Source organism: Parasteatoda tepidariorum, chromosome 4 (genome assembly GCF_043381705.1).
Source record: "Parasteatoda tepidariorum isolate YZ-2023 chromosome 4, CAS_Ptep_4.0, whole genome shotgun sequence".
Lineage (NCBI taxonomy): Eukaryota > Metazoa > Arthropoda > Arachnida > Araneae > Theridiidae > Parasteatoda > Parasteatoda tepidariorum.
The window spans coordinates 48,384,965-48,408,016 of record NC_092207.1 but is presented as its reverse complement, the minus strand read 5'-3'; the positions used below and the strand labels follow the sequence as shown (position 1 = coordinate 48,408,016).

The 23,052-nt window shown below is 28.7% G+C and overlaps 2 protein-coding genes across 3 annotated transcripts in view; one reads left to right on the top strand and one right to left on the bottom strand.

Moving 5' to 3' along the window:
* Positions 1-7,401, bottom strand: part of LOC107441774 (tudor domain-containing protein 15) — a 38,713-nt gene extending 31,312 nt beyond the window's left edge. The window contains exons 1-3 of the mRNA XM_016055146.3: positions 7,006-7,401; positions 3,656-3,814; positions 387-1,228 (exon numbers count right to left, since the gene is read on the bottom strand). Of these exons, the coding sequence (XP_015910632.2) occupies positions 387-1,228; positions 3,656-3,814; positions 7,006-7,125 (1,121 nt within the window). The 5' untranslated portion in view covers positions 7,126-7,401. The remainder of the gene's footprint in view (positions 1-386; positions 1,229-3,655; positions 3,815-7,005) is intronic.
* Positions 7,402-7,664: 263 nt separating this feature from the next.
* LOC107441773 (N-alpha-acetyltransferase 60) lies at positions 7,665-22,511 on the top strand. Of its 2 annotated transcripts, none has more exons than XM_071179749.1 (6): positions 7,665-7,779; positions 9,815-9,968; positions 11,474-11,603; positions 15,186-15,282; positions 17,020-17,261; positions 22,071-22,511. In XM_071179749.1, the coding sequence occupies exons 2-6, from the start codon at positions 9,859-9,861 to the stop codon at positions 22,194-22,196; spliced, it is 705 nt and encodes a 234-aa protein (XP_071035850.1). In that variant the 5' UTR covers positions 7,665-7,779; positions 9,815-9,858; the 3' UTR covers positions 22,197-22,511. The 2 variants fall into 2 exon arrangements, with proteins under 2 accessions (XP_071035850.1, XP_071035851.1); XM_071179750.1 differs by having other exon boundaries at positions 7,771-8,678.
* The last annotated feature ends 541 nt before the right edge of the window (positions 22,512-23,052 follow it).

Sequence of the window (23,052 nt, the reverse complement as noted above, 5' to 3'; positions counted from 1 at the left end):
TAAATTTCTCAATATTTTTACAATTTATTTTTAAAAATTTTAAATAAAAACAGTTAAAATTTTTTCAATGTGTGACATTAACATTCATGGAAGAAAGATATTGTCTTCAAGTACATTAGAGTAGAAAAAATATGGGGAAACAAAAAAAAAAAAATTCATACATAATTTATTTTAGTTAAATAAAAACGAAAATATATAACGCATTCAATAGCAGTTAAATTATTTAAAATAGTTTTTTAATTAGCTTTCCTATATATTTACAAGGACAAAAAGAAAAAAAAGTCTTCATTATAAGTTCTCAAAATAAAAATAGTTCTACCAATCAACCAATTTTATAAAAGCAAAAAATAATAATATTTTGAAATTCAACAAAATAGGAAACTCACTTTGGAAAACAGAGTCTGGAACTCTCACAATTATACAACTGCATCCAAAAGTTCCCAGGATTCTCAATATGAGAAATTGTTGCTGCTGTTATAGTCATTGGGCATTCAACTTGGATAGAGCTTATTATCCTCTTTTTTGAAAATGTTTGACTATCACTGATTTTAGATTCATTTTGGATAGAAGAAGTGTTTAGATGACTATTTATTGCACTGTCCTGTCCGCTACAAGCAGATTGATAATCACTCAAATTTGAAGACAATGAGCGGTGGCAAGATGTCCCTGAAAGTGACTCAACTGAAGCTATGTGACTTGAGAGCTGTTCCAACTGAAATGCATCCTCAGTTCTTTCTGATGCAGTGCTTTCAGGAAGGTCAGTTATATTAGCTTTAATAGATACAGATGTCAAATTCACTCCCGAACCCTCAATGTCATTGATAGAAGCATATGAAGTTGATTTGGATGAATTTCCATAAGTATTTACATTATTTTGAAGGGAAGCTGAAAAATTCTCATTTGAAAATGCAGAAGATGTCTGCAAAACATGGGGTGTGGTATTTTCTATAGATTCAGTTTCATCAATTTTATAGAAAGTTGTAGGCAAAACGTTAGCTGCAGCTTCTCCTAAGTTATTAATAGAATGGTGTGAAATTAATCTTGAAGGTGATATGGGCTCAGTAATATTACCAAAACTAATAATGGTTTCATTTTCAGGTTGCAAAACATGTGAAGAACAAGATGACGATGTTGATATTTGTAAATCTGCTGGTTTTAAGTTACTATGACAAGATGATGACTTAGTTTCTTGCCTATATTGAAGTGGATTTTCACCATCAAAGGAGGGCTATAAAAATAAATGACACCAATAAAAGAAATGTTAGGGCAAATTTAATATCTAGTAAATATTAAGTTTCTATTCAATAATAAAAATGATAATCACATGTTGAAATATTGATTATATACAAGGAAGGGTTAAAAAGTTCCTGGAATAGGTCAATTACAAATTATTAAAAAATAGAACAAAAAATTTTACTTAATCGAATTTCAAAGTACTTTTCGCCTGCACACTATACACTTCTTCCCGAGTTCATATACATCCAGAAGTTGGTATCAAAAGAGAACTTCTTCCAGAGTTCGTATCAAAACGCTCCTGGAATTCATTTTTTTAGTGATTCTCCCCACCCCCCACTTGCTCTGTCGCATTTTCAATCACCTCATCTGAATTTTCAAACATGGGAACAGATAAAAATCGGCTGGTTGTCGGTCGGGAGAATGAGGAAATTGTTCTAGACTGGTTTAACAGTGTCTATCTATCTGGCATAATCTAACTTGTTCACTATCAGAGAAAGATGTGGTGGAGTGTTATCGTGTAAACGGAACAATGTGCAAACAAACACAATAAAATGAATGTTCAAATCGTCATGAATGTTGTGAACACTCCCATGTAAAATTCCATGTTCAGAGACAATAGCATCAACGGTTATTCGTCCGTCTACACACACGATTTTTCAAACACACTGAACATTTTCATCTGCAGTGGAAGATGAGAGGCAGAAATGAATGAATTCTAGATGGTTGCATGCTTTTATTATTAGTGCTACCAACCTCCAAAAAAAATATTTTATCTCCTGCAAACACCTACGTGAATATAAGCAATCATTTCTGGAATTTATTGACTCTACCCTGAACATCAAAATTAAATAATATGGTCATACAAGGAAGCTAAAGCAATAACAATACAGCTGATACAGCTGCAAGTAAGGAACTCATAAGAAGACTACAAAGGCTCTTTATATTCATTAAAAGAAAAATGGTTGTTTTGTACATTTAGAAGAAGAAAAAGGATTTTTATTATACTCTTGATAAAATAAAAATTAAGATAGGCCACTGCTCATTCATATGATACAGAAATAGCATGCCTCACAGCTAATTTTATCACTACACTCTGTTGCAAGTTAAGAAATGACCACAGAAGAAAGCCTGAATGCCAAATCATTGTTATGCAATCATGTGAAAATGTGTATCAATGATAAAAACTTTTGAGGTTACCTTCTACAATAATACTCTTTACTTTCTTGATATTAAATGTTTGAAACTGAAGAGAAAAAACTTCACACAAAGAAAGCTTATGTTTAACTATAAAATGAGAACTTAATTTAAAGTTTATTGACATATATGTTACATTTAAAGTAGTATTATTTTTAAATGACAATGAAAAAGGCATTTCAAGTAAATTAGATCTGATATTTAATTATCAATTTTGATAGAAAAATTCATGATAGACAATTAAAAGATCATTTTGTTTTTAATACAAAAAGATAAGGAAAGAGATGAAATCAATCATTTCAAAAAATGATTGTTAACATTTAAATAAAATTCCTATTTTTAAATTATGCTAATCAATAATTAATTTATTATTCAATCATTTATAATATTAAAATAATAAATAAAGAAAATATGGATAGGGAATTACTTATAATAAGCGAATTCAACATTATGCTAAATTATATATATATATAATGAAATCCGTAGGTAGTAATTGCTGGAAGAAAAAAAATAGATAGATGACAAAATCTCGCGAATCGGACTCCTAAAATGCATGTTTCGTTTCGAGATTAGGTTGTTGTAATAAATAATAACGTATAAAAAATATCGGATTTAAAAATTATGGAGAAATCAACAGCAATAACTGCCAAAAATTCAATAGAATTATTGCCTTAAAATGTAAATACTCAAATGCATGATTCGAATTTTCCAAGTTGCTTGAAATATATCGGGATATTTAAAATTCACTCGAAAATCAATATCAATAACTGCCGAAAATACAATCAAAACATTACATCCATTTACGTTACTATTCGTGTAAATTGAGAGCGTCAAAAAGTTATTATTTAAATACATGATTCAAATATTATGTATAAGATTCTGCAGAAGAGAAAAATAAAGTTTTTTACTTTTCGAAAGAAAAATTTTTCTGCAAGAACTCAGTAATGTTCTGCGACAATGACGCCGTATCGCTGCGATTCTGCCACGTGGTTTTTTACTTACTTTCTTACAGGCCCAATAGAGTTTCATAAGATATCAAAATGCATCATTTTGCATCTAATTTACAAAAAAAGTCTTCTGGGAAAAATACCTCCCAAACATCTTTTGACTGGAGTATTGAGAATAAAATTAATAAAATGTGAATAAGAGCAGCAAAATAAAATTAAAAAAATTATGAATAAAACATATAAATGCTAAAAAATAAAAATCAGAACAATTGACATACCTTTTTAGAAATAATTTGGCAATCTGGAGATGATTCAATATAAGTTTCTATATAAATCAACCTTTCTTGAAAGTTTTCAAAATCATTATTTAACCTACGATACAATGTAGTAAAATGTTCCACTTCACATCCAACCAACTCTTCAATTCGATCATCAAACTGTCAAAAGAAAGTTAGATAACTCAATATTAAATCTGTCAATAATTTAAAATAGCTAGAAATATATAAGCATTATATTGTACAGTGTGCAAAATAAAAAAAGGACATTAGGATCTTCTCGCTCTAGGATTCAATTTTAATGGTTCAAAGGGGTGACCTCAAATATGTTCATTTATTAAGTTCAGAGGATATTTTAAGTTATAAAATCTGACACTAAAATGTACTTCCTCTGAATAAACATACTTTTTATTCGACAGACTTGAACCTCTGATCACCAAAATATAGGGGGTTAGTCCCCATCTGGGAAAAATGGTCCCAATAGTTCGGTGAGGAAAACGGCCCAAAGTTGGAACTCCTTAATGTTAAATTTTTTTGCGTAATTTGACAAATCTCAAAAACTTTCTAAGTAAATTTAAGCATTTTTGCACACAATTATAAAATTTGTGAAAACCAGAGATATTTCCTTACAAAATATAACTTTTAGCAAATATTTTTTGTTTTTGTTTCATAATAGTTGAAAAGGTTTACAATTATTAAGTTGGTCGAAAGCAAAATCGGTCGAATAGTTTCTGAGAAATCATATTTTGAAAAATTCATACTTTTAAAATTTAATTTCTCAGGAACTATACACTCGATTTTGCTCAAATTTTGTATTTTGTCACGTAAAAATACATACTTTAAAATTATGTAAAAAATTGCATGCCTTACAATTCAAACTTTTTTCGACTGTAATGAAATATACTTATAAAAAATAGTAAATGCTCACTAAAAGTTATTTTTTCATGAAATTATCTCTGGCTAAAAAATATAAAATTTTTTTCAAGCTATGGTGAAATACGCAAAAAGTAAAATTACCATTAGGGGGCTCAAACTTTAGACCACTTTCCTGACCAAATTATTGAGACCATATCTCCCAGATTGTGGTCAAAAATCCAAATCCATCGTAAAAATAATGTGTTCATTCAGAGAAAGTACATTTTTGTGTCCGATTTTGTAACTTAGAATGTCGTCTGCACTAATTAATTAGCATGTTTTAGGTCAACTTCCTCACAAAGCTTTAAGATTGAATCCTAAAACATTAAGATCGGATCATTAGATCAAAAGTCATTCCGGGTGGTTCTTTCATTATTATTTCTTTTGCGCACTGCACATGTAACATCATTTTTATTTTACAATTCTTACTAAAAAAAATTTCTAGCAAGAGCCACGAAATATAGTAAAACTGAGGATTTAATTTGCTTTCATACATAGACTGTAATAAGATATTACCACAATGATGTAAAGGATTAACCTGTCAAACTCCTTGGCAAGTAAAACTTAACTGGTTTATAGTTGACTTTTGCAATATTTTTTCTGATACTGTTTCAAAAAAAAAAAAAACATTACATCCAACAACATTAAAAAGTAAAGCATTCATTTTAAGCCAAAAGGGTCATGGAGGCCAAGGAGTCTAGTCCAAAATTTCATGATCAACGGCATGATGGTGGCAATGTGGTAAGTTAACAATTCGCATATTTACTTCAAAAACAGGCTATTAACTATGGATCTGAAGCTAGGTAGACTTTAAGTTGGTGTCGAGGAATGTCGTAAGAGAATTGTGATTAATTTTTACTAGACCAAACACTTATTTTTTAAAACTTTCTTTCAAGTTTTTTTAAAGGATTTTAAATGAATAAATCAAAGTAAATGGTTGAAAGAAAAAGTTCTAGGAATATCTTCTATATGTTTTTTAAAACTCATCAAAATATGCTTTTGTTAGGAATTTTGCTAGTTTTTAAAAAAAATTTTAATCAAAATTGAGATGACAGTAAATTTGCATTTTGGATCATCCCATCAGTAATCAATGCATCTATAAAAAAAAGTTGTCGCTATAAATCAAGATGGGACAGGAGTATTAATTTTTTTATGCAAGCAACAAGAGCCTTTAGTCTTTTCTGTTTACAAAATGTAAAAAAGTCTATTTAATAGCAGTGCTATTATAACTATTATTATTTTTATATTTTAATATATTTTATTAGTTCATGTAACTGAAAATAATATTGTGATTTTTTAACAGATCACCAGACAATTTATTAACAATATTTAGTCTCATACATTTAAGCTAAGACATGTAGGAAACCAAATGTAGAGTTAATTATAAAAAATCACGTATCCAACCTAGACCATCTTGAACCAAAGGAGAAATCCTTCATAGAAAATTCTCCTTGATACATATGAGTAATTTAACCACCCAAACTTTGAGCCCATGGGTAAATTTGCATTAAAATTTCCCTGATATGCACTATTCACAGGAAAGCTTTCGTGTAAAAGTTTGGAAAAAGCTGGGACAAACGATTTGAGAGTTAAAGCACAGGAAAAAAGAGTTCAAGTTCAAGAAAAATAAACCATAAAAATTCAAATGTCAAAAAAGAAAAATTACTCAAAATCAAAATACAAACAAATTAAGCAAGATTATGCAGTGAGGAAATAATCCTACAATAATTTTTTTGCGTTTCGTAAATATTTTTTAGCATTTAAACTTATTGGTTTGTGATTTGTTTCTCCTATAAAAAGGTTCCATGAAAAGTTTCTCCTATATAGTATAGGTAGCATACTCTTAAAAGTTTCCTTAAAATAAGAAAGGTAAATCTTGAAGGCTAGATTGCTTAAAATAAAGGTGGATAGAAAATGTAAATCCCAACATTTTTCTTATTTCATTTATTTATTATTTGAAGCTTGCTAGTAATTAATGACCCTTTGAGTTGATCTTTTTCTGTGATTTTTTTTTAAACTTCTTGTGAGCTATTGCCTGAAAATTGCTGAAACTTGGCCATTTTTTAGGTGCAGATACCGAAGATGAATATCACTTCGATATTTTGATCACCATGAAACTTAGACTTTGAATATTTTCGTACCAATTTAGAGATTTTCTGTGGTGGAATAATCGACAAGTCTTGGCAATTTCCGGGCAGCGACCGGCGAAAAACTAATAAAAAAAGGAACCAAATCGAAAGGTATAACTCGTAGCCACCATCTACACGTTTATTTCTTCTTAAATTAGTAAGTTTAAATCTATTGGCCACCTTGGCGACTCGACAGATCCCCCCCCCTAAATTTACTTGAACAATAAATAAATTTTAGTCTAAGTATACATTTTTGCATCACATTATCATTGATTAGGAAATAAAAAATTTTAACGTCGAATTACTTACTACATTTAAACGATTGTGTAATAATGACACAACACTTTCAGTTGCTTCCCGGACCCCTTTAAGCTTATTTTTAATGTAATTCACTTGCTTGGATATCGCTTTTTCTTCGATGGACGGCATTCTCTTTCATTATTTTTCTACATGGAATTTATATCAACACAGCTTAGAGAAAACTTAAGGTCAAGCACGTGTAAAAAAAAAAGAAAACAAACTATTACGTAAGATTTCATAAAAAGCAACTTATTTCATCGCTATAAATTTCCAGTAAAATAATTCCTTATTTGATAAACTGTTTAACAGTTAGTAAAATTACATGCTTCATTTCTCAAAATAATTTATTTCCGGGGCAAAGAATCAAAATAAAACTTTCCTTACAATTTCTGCTACGCTAAGTATTTTAATGAATAAATATGTTTAAACTCAAAGCTATCTCAACGATCGAAAACACTGAAAACGTATTGGTTCGTAAATGTTTTACCTAAGTCTTTGTTCAAAGAACATAAAAAAAAATGAGGAAAATAACTGATTGAACAGAGTCGAAAACTGGGAGAGTTTTTCCGTTTTTCTCGAAATCTAAAGAAATTGGAAAAGCATTGGTAAGAATCTATTGAGGAAGAATATTTTTCAGAAATTAAATATTATTATTTTATGAGTTATATCTCTTAAATTATGATTGAAATTTATTGATTTTTCTTTTAACTTTATAATGAAAATGGCATCAACAGGATGAAAGTTACAGTTGTTTACATGTCTGCTAGAAAATCAGCGAAAGGGGTAAGTGAAGCATTCTAAAACGGAATTATTTTAATTATATTATTAATGAAATGATCTTACATAAGACGTTGCATTTTTAAAATCATTATTAATTTATCTAACAGCATTATTTTATCGTCTTTGTAATAAAGTTGAATATATTATCTCATATTACAAAAGGGAGGATCACAAATTAACTTTCATTTAATAAATTGCATTAAAAAGAAATAAATGTTTTATATTGATTACTAAAAATATCAAACTCTTGTCTATGTATAAAGCATTTAATCCCTTATCTATTTAGTATTCATTTAATAAATATGTATGGTAAAGCTGGGATTTTTTTTTTTTTAAATTCTTCGATTAAATTTTTTTTATTTTTTAATATTGTTCATTGGAATTGACACTCAGTACGTATAAATAACAGATAACTTCTAATGTATTTTTCTTTTTAAAGAAACAGTCTACCTTATTTACATTTCTAACTCATGTGTCCAGGACCATTGAGGGAGAGATTTAGTCTGTATGAATTTCAATTGTCGAAGCTTAGACACACTTTAACATAGCCCTTCTAGGGATCTTGGCTTTTTACAATTTTAATTGTCTCTATTTTTAGAAAATATTTAAAGAAGTGCAATATATTTTATAATTTTTAAAAAGTGAGAATAAAATTCTGTGGATAGTCAGCATCAAGAAATTACAATAAAGGAGATACCAGCTTTCTTAGATGAAAAGAAGAAGAATCTGCCTAAAATGTATTTAAATTCTAATGATTTTGTTCATTGATACAAAATAGTTATGGGAGCCTATCCATATATGGTTGCGCAAAAACATTTGCCAAAGTTTCGCCGGAAGTTGCCAAGACTTGGTGATTATTCTGTCAGAGATACGTATATCTTGCTGTGATGGTGTAGTAATAGGTATTACTGGTATTATATTAATAATTTCTTATGCTTTTAGCAAACTGATAAGAACCTAATTATGTATTGTTCAAAATTTTAGATTAGATTTGAAGGTTGGTTAATTAATATTTATTTATTTTTTTCCTTTCGTTAATGAAAGATTTCAATATTGGTACCTGCACCAAAGTAATCGCCAAATTTTTTTAATTTCTCGTATATGTCTGTGCGTAAACTAACATTTTAAAAAAAATTATTAGTTTTGAATATTATGTTCTCAACTTATTTTTAATGTGTGCTTTTGATATATAGTAACAAATAACATATGGTGTAAAAGCAATTAACTTATCTCCATATATTCAAGTCCCGCAGTGGACTGATCGTTAAGACACGGTTCCCAGCAGATCACCGAAGCCAAGCATCACTGGCTACGGTCAGTGTGCAGGTGGGTGACCACTTGGATCAGTCTGCGTAGGGACCGAGGGTGTGCGGTATTGGTCCTCGTTAAACTGTGCTACCGTAAAGTGCTCGACTTCGCGCGCAGGTCGTCGGGCTACCGAAGTGGGGGTGCCATCCCCTCCGCAGAGGATCAAAATTGTGATGGCATGTCTTCGGATCATCCTCCGGGATGTTTCCCAGACCGTCGCCAATAGCCCATTGTGCAGCTCTAGTGCGACGTAAATTAACAACAACAACAACCATATATTCAAACAAAAATAACAAGGCTATTTCATGTACAGTTATACAAAGCTATTTTTGTTTGATATTTTTCTTCTCTTCTTTTCAAATGTTTATTATTGCTGGAAATTTTGTTCATCATCAGATAAAGTCACTGGTCATATCACAAATATAGTTTTGCTCAGACAATTATTTTATGATTGTGTGCAATTAATTACCAAGAATACTAAAACAGCTGAAAAAGGTCTATATGTTGCATCACTAAAAACATATTCAAGATCAGACCAACAGGCAGTCGAAGAAAAGCCAGACCAAATTTGAGGTGGTAAAAGATCTACCAGTACTGCAATCAATGAACTGGAGAGCATTTTTCCATAATGCATTGGTTCTAAATGTATAAATTGTTATTTTTCATATTTTTCCCTTCCTCATATTGCTTTTAATAAAATATGTAATTTTGCTTAATTCTTTAATCACAGATATCCCTGCTAAAAGTTGTTGGTAGACGAGGATGGGATAGCTAATGAGCAAACAAGTTCCCCTGTGTAATGACAGTAATGTTCAGCTGAGATTTCTAAACCCTGAAGATGTGCCAGAAGTAAAAAAACTCTGCACAGAATGGTTTCCGATAGAGTGAGTATAAAATTTTTTTTTTTTAATATTTATTATCCGTGTATGTGAGGGATGGGAAAGGTTTTTGTTTTTAACTTATAATGCCTTACAGTCAGTTGAAATTCTGCATGTTTTTAACCATAAACCTTCTTTGGTATCAGATTTGTTTTTTGTCAATAGAATAGTTTGTATTATTAAGTATTGACAAAGGTTTTTACCAAAAGGATGGTAAAATGTTTTTTTACATTTTCATTAATTTTACATTCTAATGCCACACATATAGTTTGTCTTAAATAAGAACTCCCCCAGACATTCGCCTGGACCTGTGGCAGTGACTATGGTTACGAGGTATGACTATTTCAAGTAGGGGTGCGGGGTCACTGTTTTGGAGTGGTTTCGGGTCGGGTCGGTGAGAGAAAGGGGATCTCTTCTATTGTGATAGTCCTTGAGTGAAGCTACCCTCCCTAAAATGGGCCATTCTTGTTTTCATAGCACGACTGCCTCAGACTATGTGACGGGAGGAGTTCTTAGCTTAGACTAGGGATCGCCAAACTTTTTTGATCACTGACCCCTATATAATTTTTCGAAATCTCCATCGACCCCCACAAAAATAATTTTCTGTTAATTAAAATAAAACTCTATTAGATACTGTGTTTGTACATTTATTTTATGATTTTAAACATTTATTAAAGTAATAGTACATTGTGTAACAATAGTTTTATGAAAAATATATTAATATTGAAATACGTTATTATTAAATAATAAGTAACTATGCATAAGTAGATATAATAAGTAAAGTAAATAAAGATTTACTGCTTCTTGATCAATGAGATGGGTGTGCCTGGTGTTTTTTTGCAAGGTACACTATATTGGGTTTAAAATTGGTCAATTTTAATTTTCGTCAAAATTGGTCAATTTTGTAATTTTTGTAAAAAAATACAAAGTGTGCTATAGTTTTGTCGCGGGCTGTACTAATCCATATTATTAATGCTTACCTTCTTTTTTGTGCATTGATAATTGAAATTGATATCTAAACTAAACTAATTGTTTTATCGAAACAATAACTAATTATCCAAAACTATAAAAGTTTTAATAATGACACTTCAAATATTCAACACAGTTTGCAAAGATAGCTGAAACTGCGTATGATATTTGCATTTGTAACGTCAATGCTCGTCACACGTGACATTTGGACAACCGCACATATGCATATGACTTATAAACTGCGCTGAGTTCATGCCACTGTGCGGTGGTACGTAAATACTTGTTTCACCCCAATAAATATACGTTTATTATTTATGTTTTATAAAGAAACTGATATTGAGTCAATTATAAAAAAAATTCACAAATTTCGCATACTTAATTAGGTATGTGTGATTTGCGTATTGAGAACTGTTTTTTTTATTCGACCCACAATAATAAGGTAAGATTTTTTTATTTATTTATTGTTTATAAAACTCAGTGTTTTTAATAATTTATTTTCTTATGTCATGTAATGTAATTACCTAAAAGAAAATTGTTTTTAGATATCCTGACAGTTGGTATAAAGACATAACATCCAGCTCCAAGTTTTATTCTTTAGCTGCTGTATACAGAGTACAAATAATTGGTCTAGTTGTTGCTGAAATTAAGGCACAAACAAAATGCAATAAAGAGGTAGGATTCATGTATTTATTTTGCAAGATGTGTCATTGCCACAATATTAGTTAGCTCAGAATTAAAATCTTTGTTTTTGTAGTTGACAAAAAAGTTATATATAATTGATGTTATTTTCAAGTTTAAGAAAACCTGAAATATAGATAAATTTTATTCCACCAACATAATATTGAGCTTCTGTTTTACCTAATAGTAAATTGTTAATTCTCGTTTTAAAAAATACGTTATCACCTCAGAAAATTATCCTTTTTCAAAATAGTAGCTGATTCTTTTATGCTCTTAGCCATTGTTAAAACTTTTAAGTTTTATCATTCAGTAACTTTGTAAAATTTTTGAACATATTTTAATTTCAAAGTGCTCCAATTTCAAAACATTTTTTCACACAACTTATCAAATGACTATTCATAAACAAAATATGTATATAAAAATGAATATTTTTGCCCTATACATACTCCACTTGTATTGATAACACACATTCATTTGAATAGTACTGAGATGCAGGCAACTTATATTTAGCAAAACAACAATAACTTTAATATCATTATGTGTTTTATATTGCAAGCTGTCAAACTGATGATTACATTACTTGAAAACTATATTTTAAATAATGCCATCTGGTGCTATATAAATAGTAGCATAAATATTTTGAACGACAGAACAATTGCCACCCGCAGTTGAAAACAGTGAGTATCCAACATGAACATAAACATTTGCAGGCGTTTTGATCGCACCATAAAAAAATAAGGATTAAACTGGACATCCAAAAAAAAATAAAAATCAAACTGGACATCCAAAAAAAAAATCAAACTGGACTATTAAGTTGTCCATTATAAGATTCTATAAAAAATTGCATGAATTTGCAGTTAGGTGTTTTGGTGGGTGGGGGGGAGAGAGAGGGTTGCGTACTGTCATCTAAACATATGAGATATTGTATCCTTTGTAGTTTTTTACACTCAATCAAGGAAATTATACTTAAGTAGATAGGACTAATAGTTCAAAAAATATATGGGTCTTTAAAAAAAGTAAAGTTTTGAGACAAGTGATTAATTTCCTATATGGCAGAATCACAATATTAATCAAAAGTGGCATCACTCAATGTGGGAAGGGAGATAATGTGTATTCGCTTCGTATATATTTGAGTTTGCATGACTTTGGCAGCACAAGTGTTCTCGCATGTGTTTCCAGTTTTGACATGTGCTCTTGACTTATTTCATTCTTGTAAATGTTTCTACAATATCAGTATTAAGTTTTAATTTACTTGACTTTGATTCAATTAGAAATTATCACAAATTTGAATAGTATTTTTATTATTTTGCCCAATTTAATTTAAACGAATATTTGTTTAGTTGTATGCCTTATACATTATAAACATTTGTAATATAACAAAATACTGTCTATAGTCGCAGTATTTGTATTAATTACCTATCTTGACTTATAAGCCCTTAACCCCAGTAGTACTATTACCATTTTTCTTGCCATCAGTGCTTCATTTTAAATTCAGTTAACTGCATTATTATTTTCTATTAAACAGCCATTTTTTTAAATTTGAGTTTTTAAAATATTAGGCTAATAAACACATTTGATAATTAATGTAGTTACATATCTTGAGACTGTAATAAAATTAATAATAAGTTTATTAAATAGATATAAAAAGTAAATTAAAAGCTAACTTGTTAATTGTGAAAACAAACTTTGTCACCTAAGTCAAGCAAATGTCAGCCAATGTACCATATCTCCCTTCCTGCATATAGTGATGCCATTTTCAACCTATAGTATGATCCAGCTACTAAGAAATTGAGTTGCTTGTGTTTTATACTTTGTAGGCATCTTATATTTTTATTTAGATAAGTGATTTGCTTGAAGTATTGATTTCTGGATATTTTGTTATGCTGAATTGAATGTAACAAAACGTGAGTTTTTTAGACTAATTAGAAGTTACAAAGGAATTTTTATCTGTAAAGAGTCTAAAATTTGACTTTTATTAAGATAAGTAAGATATTTTTTTCATTGAGTATCATAAATTGAATGAAGTAAATCTCAATGAATAGGAGAAATAGTATATAAGTCAAAACACTTTTTATCATACAAGGTACGATTCGAAGCCTTTATGCAACAAAATGTTTGATACTTCTGAACTAAGTGTTTTAGATTCGTTTTTGGTAGCATTTGATAAACATAAGAAACCATATTTAAAACAGTACTTTTCTTGTCTGGATAGTAACTTCAGATACAAAAATTAAAGAAGTTGTAATTTTTGTACACAAAACTTGAGTGACTTCTACACTGTTAGTCTTATTATCAAGTGTTCTGCCGTATTTGATTCAAAGTTTTAAAAAAAAGTAAAACAGGAAAGCGATAGCAAAAAGAAATATCAAATTTGGAAATAAGTGCAACCAGAAAATAGTACTTTTTTGCATAAAAATATTTTAAATTACTGAATGACTTTAATTGACTGGTGTTTAAATCTCATTTGATTGAACATGTGAAAAATACACTGAAAATAATTCTTCATTTGTACGGATAGCAATGTTAGATAATGAATGTTAATACAAATAAGTAGAAGCACAAAGGTGTTCTTTTTATGCATTAAACCCTTATTACTTTTAATCCCATTGTTTGAAAATTAGTCTTATTAGATTCAACATAAAAAACTACATTGGAAACAATACCTTGTAAGCGAAATTTCTTAATGTAAGGTTCTCTTCCTTTCATGAAAAAACAACCCAAGAGATAGTTCAACTTTTTACCACTTGCTATGAGAAGCCTACTTAACAGTTTGCTGCAAGTTAGAACTTTTTTTTTAAGGTTTTGTCAATTGTTTAGCTTTCTACTCACTATCTCATGTCTTTAAATCCTCTTCGTTTATTAAAAAATCTCTTTCCTGATTGATCCAACTCAAAATTACTTTGCTCATGTATAATGTATTTACAATCCTCCATAATTTGTATTTGTCCTAACTAAAATAGCACTCATTTTGTGCCTTATGTGACCCAGTAAAATTTTTTTATTTATATGCAAAAAATATTTAAAGTAATATTTATACAAAAATATAAGAGCAGTAGAAAAGTGACTGGTAGTTAGATGATAGTTTTCATCTATCATTTACTTTTCTACAACTATTATATATATTTTTTATTATTGTATTTTAAGACCTTATAAAACATATGTACTTAATCTGTATCTTTTTTTAATCCTTAGACAGCAACACACTTAGATTGTATTTTAAGCTGCATTTTCAGTATTACAGCACTGATTCCTCTGCATTATTAAATTGAAAAGCAATGCTTTGGAGAAAAATGTTCTCCCAAATTTGCCCATCTGCTTAACTGCCAGACATTTAAAGTTAAATTTATCTTTAAAAATTTTTTTTTACAGAATCATTTAGATATATAAAAATCATAAATGTGTTAATATTGTTTTAAAATGTAGTAAATCTTTGATAAAAAAAATTTTTTTTGTTGATATTTTGAAAAATAACTTTCTATTGTTTTCTAATAATTTTGACTGTATACAGTTGGTCTAATGTTAATTCTCCATAACTTTGATGTGGTGATTTTAAAAAATATTTTTAAATATTTCTAGGATCAGGGTTTACTCTCCTCACATTTTGCCAAAAATACTAAAGTAGCTTATATTCTTACGTTAGGAGTTGTCCAAGGTTTCAGAAGAAATGGCATTGGTAAGTGTCCACAAAAAAGAATAATAACTGACCCAAAACAACTGACTTGATGAAAATTAATTAACTAATAAGATAAGGAGATAGATGTATGGTTTTGCATTCTTTTTTTAAAAAAAAAATATTTCTTATATTTTCTAAATTCTAAAGTGTTAATTTGTTTTGACTAATGTAAACTATAAAATAATGTTTTTGCTTTCTTCTGTATACCAAACCATTCCTACTGAGACTCATGTTGATTTTGCATTCAGACTTGTTGGTGCTAAAGGTTGTAATTTTGAATACATTGTATAGTTTTTATTAGTGAGCAAAACAACCATTTGTTGAGAAACTCTCTATTTTTTTTTTTTTTTAATTCGCTATTTTTCTAAGCAGTATATATTAAACCGTACATTTTTATCTCCTTACATTTTCTAACTGATTATTCTTCGTTATTATTATTGGTTTTTAATTGTAATGCTTGTGATAATTTAATTTATTTTTCTGTAAATAATTAAGTGCATATTTTTTGTATGTTTAAAGTGGAAAGTCTCGCTTCCATAACTGTCGGGATTTTGACAATTAAGGAAAATAGATTTTTCCGGATAATAAGTCTTTAAGGTAAACAAAGATCAAAACATCCATTATGTCATAAAATAACAATAAATAAATGATAATTACGTCTATATTCTTACTATTAGTCAAATTCTGTTTAAATAACAAAATATTTAGTAGAAAAAAATTAATGTCCTTAAAATGTTTTTTTTTTTTTTAAAGTACGCAGCTGATAAGCTGAACTTTGTCTTTTATGCATAAAGGCACATTTTTATTATTTGCAGAGTTGGCAATGAAAATACTAATAATATTAAAAAACAAGCTTCTGATTGGAATTTAAAATCAATCCCATACCTGCCAACTTTCACTCTTTCCGAGAATGGATTTTCAGAGTGGTTGTAAAACAATAAACGAAAAACAATCTGACTCAAAAATATATTTATATTTTGATCCCGTTGAAATTCGCTTGAGCAAAGATTATTATGCTTTGATATATTTATTGTAATTATTTATATGTAGTGGTGGTCAAACTCATTTGTAATTATCATTATAATTCAAAAAGTTAATTGGAATAACCTGAGTATTGCTACCACTTTAAATATGAAAATAAAATCTTCCGGAAAATCCGGAAGAGTTGGCAGGTATGCAATCCTATTTAATAAAAAGAAGAAAGTAAACGTTATTAAACAAGGAATAGAATTTAATATATATATTTTTTTAATGAAAACGTTTATAATTTAAACCAAAACAAAGCCTGTTTGTAGATGTTTTTAAAAATATATAAACTTTATTAATATTCACAATTTATTCCTTTCACTGAAGTTTATTTTTCTAGTTAAAGATTTAGTTATCCTAAAAGCAACAAGTGGATGGAAAAAAATTATGCATATGATTGTTGAACGGATTGAAAAAATTAATATTATTATTATTAATTTATTTATTTTTGAAAAGTAAGAGAGTGATTGATCCTAAGAATTGAGGATTCCAGTAAATGGATGCCCGGATATCAGATATTGTAGATAAGTTTTAATATTGATCTGTTCCAGATATGCATTGCTATGTTTAGTCTGTAAATTTAATGATCTAAAAATAACATAAATTCTATATTTAACTAAAAACCTGACATTTCATGATTTATGCTATAAAGATTTTTCACTGTGATTCTTTAAAAAAAAACTTGTTTACACCTATGATCCTTATTTTTAGCAACCCTGCTATTAAATAGTCTGGTTGACTTTCTTACGAAAAATCCTGATGGTAACAACAGTTGTAAAGCTCTCTACTTACATGTCCTTACTTCAAATACAGTTGCAATTCAGTTTTATGAAAAACGCAACTTCACTCTTCATAACTACTTGCCTTTGTATTATTCTGTACATGGAGTTTCTAAAGATGGCTACTCTTATGTTCTCTACATTAATGGCGGACACCCACCTTGGACTTTTCTATATCCTTTGTTAATAATATTTTTAATAGTATCATCATGTATGTTTTTTACTTATAATTATTTTTGGGTTTAAATAAGTTCATATTTTAGAGCATGGTTAAAATACTTTAGTATGATTCTGCCTTAAAATTTAATATCACATTAAAAAAAATGTAGTAAGTTTTTCAATGTGCCAAAAGAAATAATGCCAATAAAGAGTATGAAAAATTATGTATTTATACATCATTGTTGACTTTTGAGATCACAATCAAATGAAACTAAGTAAAGCAATTTCTTTATTAATAATAATAGAACGTGAACAAAAATTTTAAACAATTTGGCTTCCAAACATTGAGTTTTATTTAGTATTTATTTACTTAAATAGAAAATTGCAGGAATTTTTTTTAAAAGTATTTTATATATAATGTAATGGCATGTGAAACACTTTATATACGCTGGTGCTAAAATTAATTAATGTTTACTACAAAGAAAACTCTTAAAAATATGTTCCTAAAAAATAATTTAAAAATAATAATTTTTAAAAAATTATTTATGGTTTTATATTTAGTTGCACTGCTCTTTTTTAATCAAAATGTTTCAACAATTTGAAAAAACTTTAAACTGAAAGAAAAAAAAAATTTATAATAAATTGGAAGATTTACAAAATTTAAGTAAACTTGTTACTATATTTGACAACCAAAAATGTCCCACGGTGGACTGACCATAAGACACAGTTCCAGTAGATCACAGAAGTCAAGTATCACTGGCTGATGTTGGTGAACGGGCGGGTGGCCAATTTTATCAGCCTACAAATGTTTGAAGAAACTTACAGCTCCTCATTAAACTGTTTTACTAATGTGCTAACTAAAGTGCTTGACTTTTAGCACAGGTCGCAGGGTAGCCATTCCTTATTCAGGCGTGTCTTCAGATAATCCTCAGGGATATTTTTCATATCGTCACACGTTGTGCAGTTCTATTACGATGTAAATAAACTATTATTACCATCAAAACTGTGCTTCAGTAATTGCCATAAGATATGCTGCTGTAACTTATTTACTTATGTAGCTTATTAGTGTTTAAAAGTCTATTATGAGTGATGTATACGCAAAAATAAATAAAAAAGAATGTTAAGTTTAAACTGAGATATCCTGAGACCATAGTCAATGCAGATTGGTTTGAAATCACTTGAAAAAAGTAATCTGTAGTTGTTGTTTTTTTTAAAAAATAAATGATTGCTAGTGAAAAATTCTACAAGCTTCCACTTTAAAAAAAAAATATGATAAACAAGTGCCAACAAGCGTTAGTGTCAGGCGCCAGAATTTCTGTAGGCATGACTAATACAGCTATACTTTGTTTAATATAAAGTTCATAGTGTTGAGCAATAGTCTATATTTATACAAAATATGAGAAAATGTTAATAGTATCTATACGGAAATGTCTGTTGCTATACAAGATTGCCCTTAATGCTTATGTTTGCTTATTTTATCATATCGCTGGAACTAGAAAACAAAACTCTTTATCCAAAGATAACATTATGCTATAAAATATTTTGAATTATAAGACGTACAAGTTTTTAATCAGTATTAAAAATTGAACAAATAGCTTTTTAATACCAAAAATAATGGCAAATTTTTAAATTTTCATTTCTCTTTTAAAATGATAAAAACATTAGTAAGCCTTTATGTTTAAATTGTTTTATCCTTATTAAATTAACAATACAAAATATTTTATTTAAAAAATTATATTTATTTCCAAAAGGTATGTACTTGCGTTTAATTTTATTACCAAAAAATTTTCCACTGATTAGTTAGCCTATTAATTAGCTAGTTCCTAAAGCCTGGTCTTAAAAATTTTTTTTAGGGATCTGTTTTTTTCCCCTCCAGTCTTTACATATATTTACAGTAAAGCATGGTTTATGTGTTTAAGAAACCAACAAAAAAAATCATTGTGGAAATGTCATAACTAACGATCCTATTGAGAGTATAGAGATGGTTTTAAAATCAATGTCATTTGTTTACATTTTATATATTTAAAAAACTTTGAGATTTGCAAATTGTTCTTAGTACTACTACTATCATTAAAACAGGATTTCATGGGAGTCTAGAAAATTTAGAATTCAGGAATTTCGGTTTAGGGGGGGATAAAAGGTCAAAGTATCATCAAAAAATAATGCTATTTTTAGCCAAAACCTGAAAAATCTTACAACAGATCTGGACAATAAATTTTTTAATTATTTCTTCTTAAATTTCTGCTTCAACATTGTTCAATTTATTAAAATATTAATTTGGTATAAACACTCTTTGTTTAACAATAGCTTATTTAAAAAAATTTCTTAAATATAAACAAATTTGTAATTCAATTGTATTAATACGCAAAACTGAATTGAATAATGTCCCACAGTCGACTGATTGTAAAGACACTGTTTCCAGTAGAATACCGAAATCACACATCTCTGGTAGGGGTCAGTGTGCAACTTTGATCACCCAGCGAAGGGGCAGAGGGTATACAGTATTGGTTTTCATCAAAGTGCACAACTTCGCAAGCAGAAGATTATCAAAGCGGAGACACCATTCCCTCTGCAGAGGATCAAAATTGTAATAGCATTTCTTTAGATCCTGCTCAGAAATGTTTCCCAGCTCTTTACCAATAGCCCATTGTGCAGCTCTAGTATGACGTTTATAAAATAGTAGTACTACTGAATTGAATTATACTATAAGCTGATAATTTTTAAAAATTGAACTTCATGTTAACCTAATATAAGATATCAGTTATTTTTATTATTTTTATTTTTTTTGGCTTTTAATCAGGGTTAGTTTTTTTTTCTTCAAAGATATATGGTGTTGGCTATATAACTCTATTAAAAAAATTTTACATTGTGTTTCTTAAGTTTTTTGAACTAAGTATTGCTTTTATATGTAATTGATATATTTGAGTATTATAATAACTACTTATTAAGCCTAGTGCCTAGTGAAATTTTGCTTCTGCAAAATTTAATATTTCCTATTTTTTATTAAAAAGTTTTATTGCCATGTACATGCAAAAAAATTATAATAAATTTGAATAACTTTTGATCTAATAATTGAATTTTCAAGTTTCGAGAGGGTGACCTTAAATATGATAATTTATTGGTATGGACAATACTTTAAATTACGAATTCAGACAGTAAAACGTTCTTTCTCAGAATAAACATCTGTTTTTTACTGATTTGGATTTTTGACCCTCAAAATAAAGGGGGTAAACTCAATTTGGAATATATGGTTTCAATAGTTTGGTCCAAAGTTAGCATCGACCACTTAACATTAATTTTACTTTTTGCATAGTTCGCAATATTTGGAAATTTTTTTTAAGTAAATCTAAACACTTTTGCCCAAAATTTTAAAATTTACTTACAGATAATTCCATGCAAAAAAAAAATTTTTTTATTATTTTATTTAATAATAGTCATGAAAATTTTGAATTGTATTGTAAGGTATACACATTTTTCGTCATTTTAAAAAATTTAATTTTATAAAGCAAAATAGAAAGTTTGAATGAAATGGTCAAATAGTTCTTGAGAAATCGAGAATTTTAATGCAGTTTTATATCTATAATTCGTTTTCTGAGGTACTATTCGATCGATTTCGTTCAAATTTGGTATACCTTACAGTTTGAAATTTTTACGACTATTATTAAAGTAAATAATTATGAAAAAGTATTTTTTTAATGGAATTATCTATGAATAAATGAATTTTAAAATTCATTCTATGCAAAAATTTAACTTATGGCAAAATACGCAAAAAGAAAAATTAACATTAAGGGGTTCAATTTTTTAGACCACTCTCCTAACCATATTTACCAGAGTCATATTTACCAGATTGTGGCTACTAAATTTTGAAGGTCTGAAAACCAGACCTGTGCTAGGCGTTCGCCACCTCGCCAAATGCAATAAAATCGTTAATTCGGCGTGAAATTTTTTGTTTTGGTAAAGACTTTTTTCTACCGAACAAATCTTCTTTTGAAGAAATTTTTTTTTCTTGTTATTCGATTACAGTGATTTCTATTAGCTACATTCCATGAGAATCTTAATAATTCAACATAATGTAGGCATGTGCAACAAGAAAGATAACATTAGTGCAGTTGTTACCGGATTACGTGACAAAATTCTTTCCTACAGTTTGAAAAAGAGGTATGTTTATTCAGAGAATTCACGTTTTTGTGCCTAATTTTGTAACTTAAAATATTGTCTACACCAATTAATTAGCTTATTTGAAGGTATCCCCTCGAACCATTAAGATTGAGTCCTATTACACAAAGATCCGTTCATTATTAAATCAAAAATTATTCAGAGTAATTTACCTTTTTCTTTTTTTTGAGGGGGTACATGAAACCTGTTGAAGTCAAGTAATTATTTTTTTTCATTATTTCTAAAACTGATTGGGAAGATTTTTGAATGACAGGGAGTAAGAAAAGGAATGGTTACTATACTGCACAATTTAATATCTGTGTGTCACACATAAAAGATACTAAAAATAAAAGACATTAACTTTTTAACACCGCCAGAGCAATTAAAAAATTTGTAAAATATTGATTTCGTATGACCTCTTTCTTTTAAATTAAGTATCAATAAAATAAAAAATAATTAAAAAGTGCCTTGCTAGACAATGAATCATGCATTATCAAAATTTTATTTCTTGTAAATGAATGTACTTTGCATTAAACTACATAACTAAAAATGAATTAGAGCCATATTAAAATGACAAGTGCAATAAACTTTTAGATGAGAAACATTTAAACAGTGCTTTACTATGCATAATCAGATCATAATTAAATATGCCTTAACTACTTGTTTACAGATTATTTAAGGCATTGGGGTCGTTTTATGTCAGACTTTCAGGTTTGTATACTTCCTAGAAAAATATATCGTTTTATACGTTGTTTTGTGATGAAACTTTGGCCTCAGAGTTGGAGATCTCGCTGAGATACTTGATTTACTAACTTTTCATGATTTTTTTCTTTTTATAAACATATCTTTACATCTAAGTAATTTTCCTGGTGTCAAATATTTGCTTATTACTCATGTGTGTAAATATATTGTTAATTGTCAACTATTTTAATTATTTATGAATTTCAGTCTTACTATGTTACGTTTTTTCATCAAAGGAACAAATTTTATAAGTGAAACTTTGAATTTGTTGACAAGTACAAAAGTGATTTTGTAAATTGTTTTGTATATTTCATTTAGATGTGTACATTAAAAGTGAAACTCAGCAATAAAAGTATTTAAAAATTAAAATATTGTTCATTTACTTTGTTGTTGTCTTAAGCCACTTTTTGTCAATACTAACAAGCCTATTTTAAGGCAGAGGGGCGTGCTTATTGCTTTTATATGGCGCCATCTATGGCAAAGAATTCGACTTCTGCGACACACATACCTCGTAATCCATTTTACATGGAGGAAAAATTTGCAGACCATCCACAGATCGTAATTTTTACCTGAACCAGAGCACAATCAATCTCCGATCCAGTACCCCTAGAGGTATTAATTTGCTACAGGAACTTGGAGGACTCTGTGACCCCGACAGATTCAGTGTGCACTAGTCAGTCACCTCTCAGAAAATTCTGGAGTTGAAGAATTAAACAACCGAATCCACTGCCATGATTTTTAAAAAAATAAATAAGTGGATTGACAGTTGTTTATAAATTAAAAACAAAACTGCATTTTTTCCCACTAAAGAGCTGATTATATTCAGAAAAAGCATTACCGTTACAAGCAGCAGGTTCTTATTTGAAAAACAATCAGATGTGAAGTAGGTCATCGTATATTCAACTGTTTA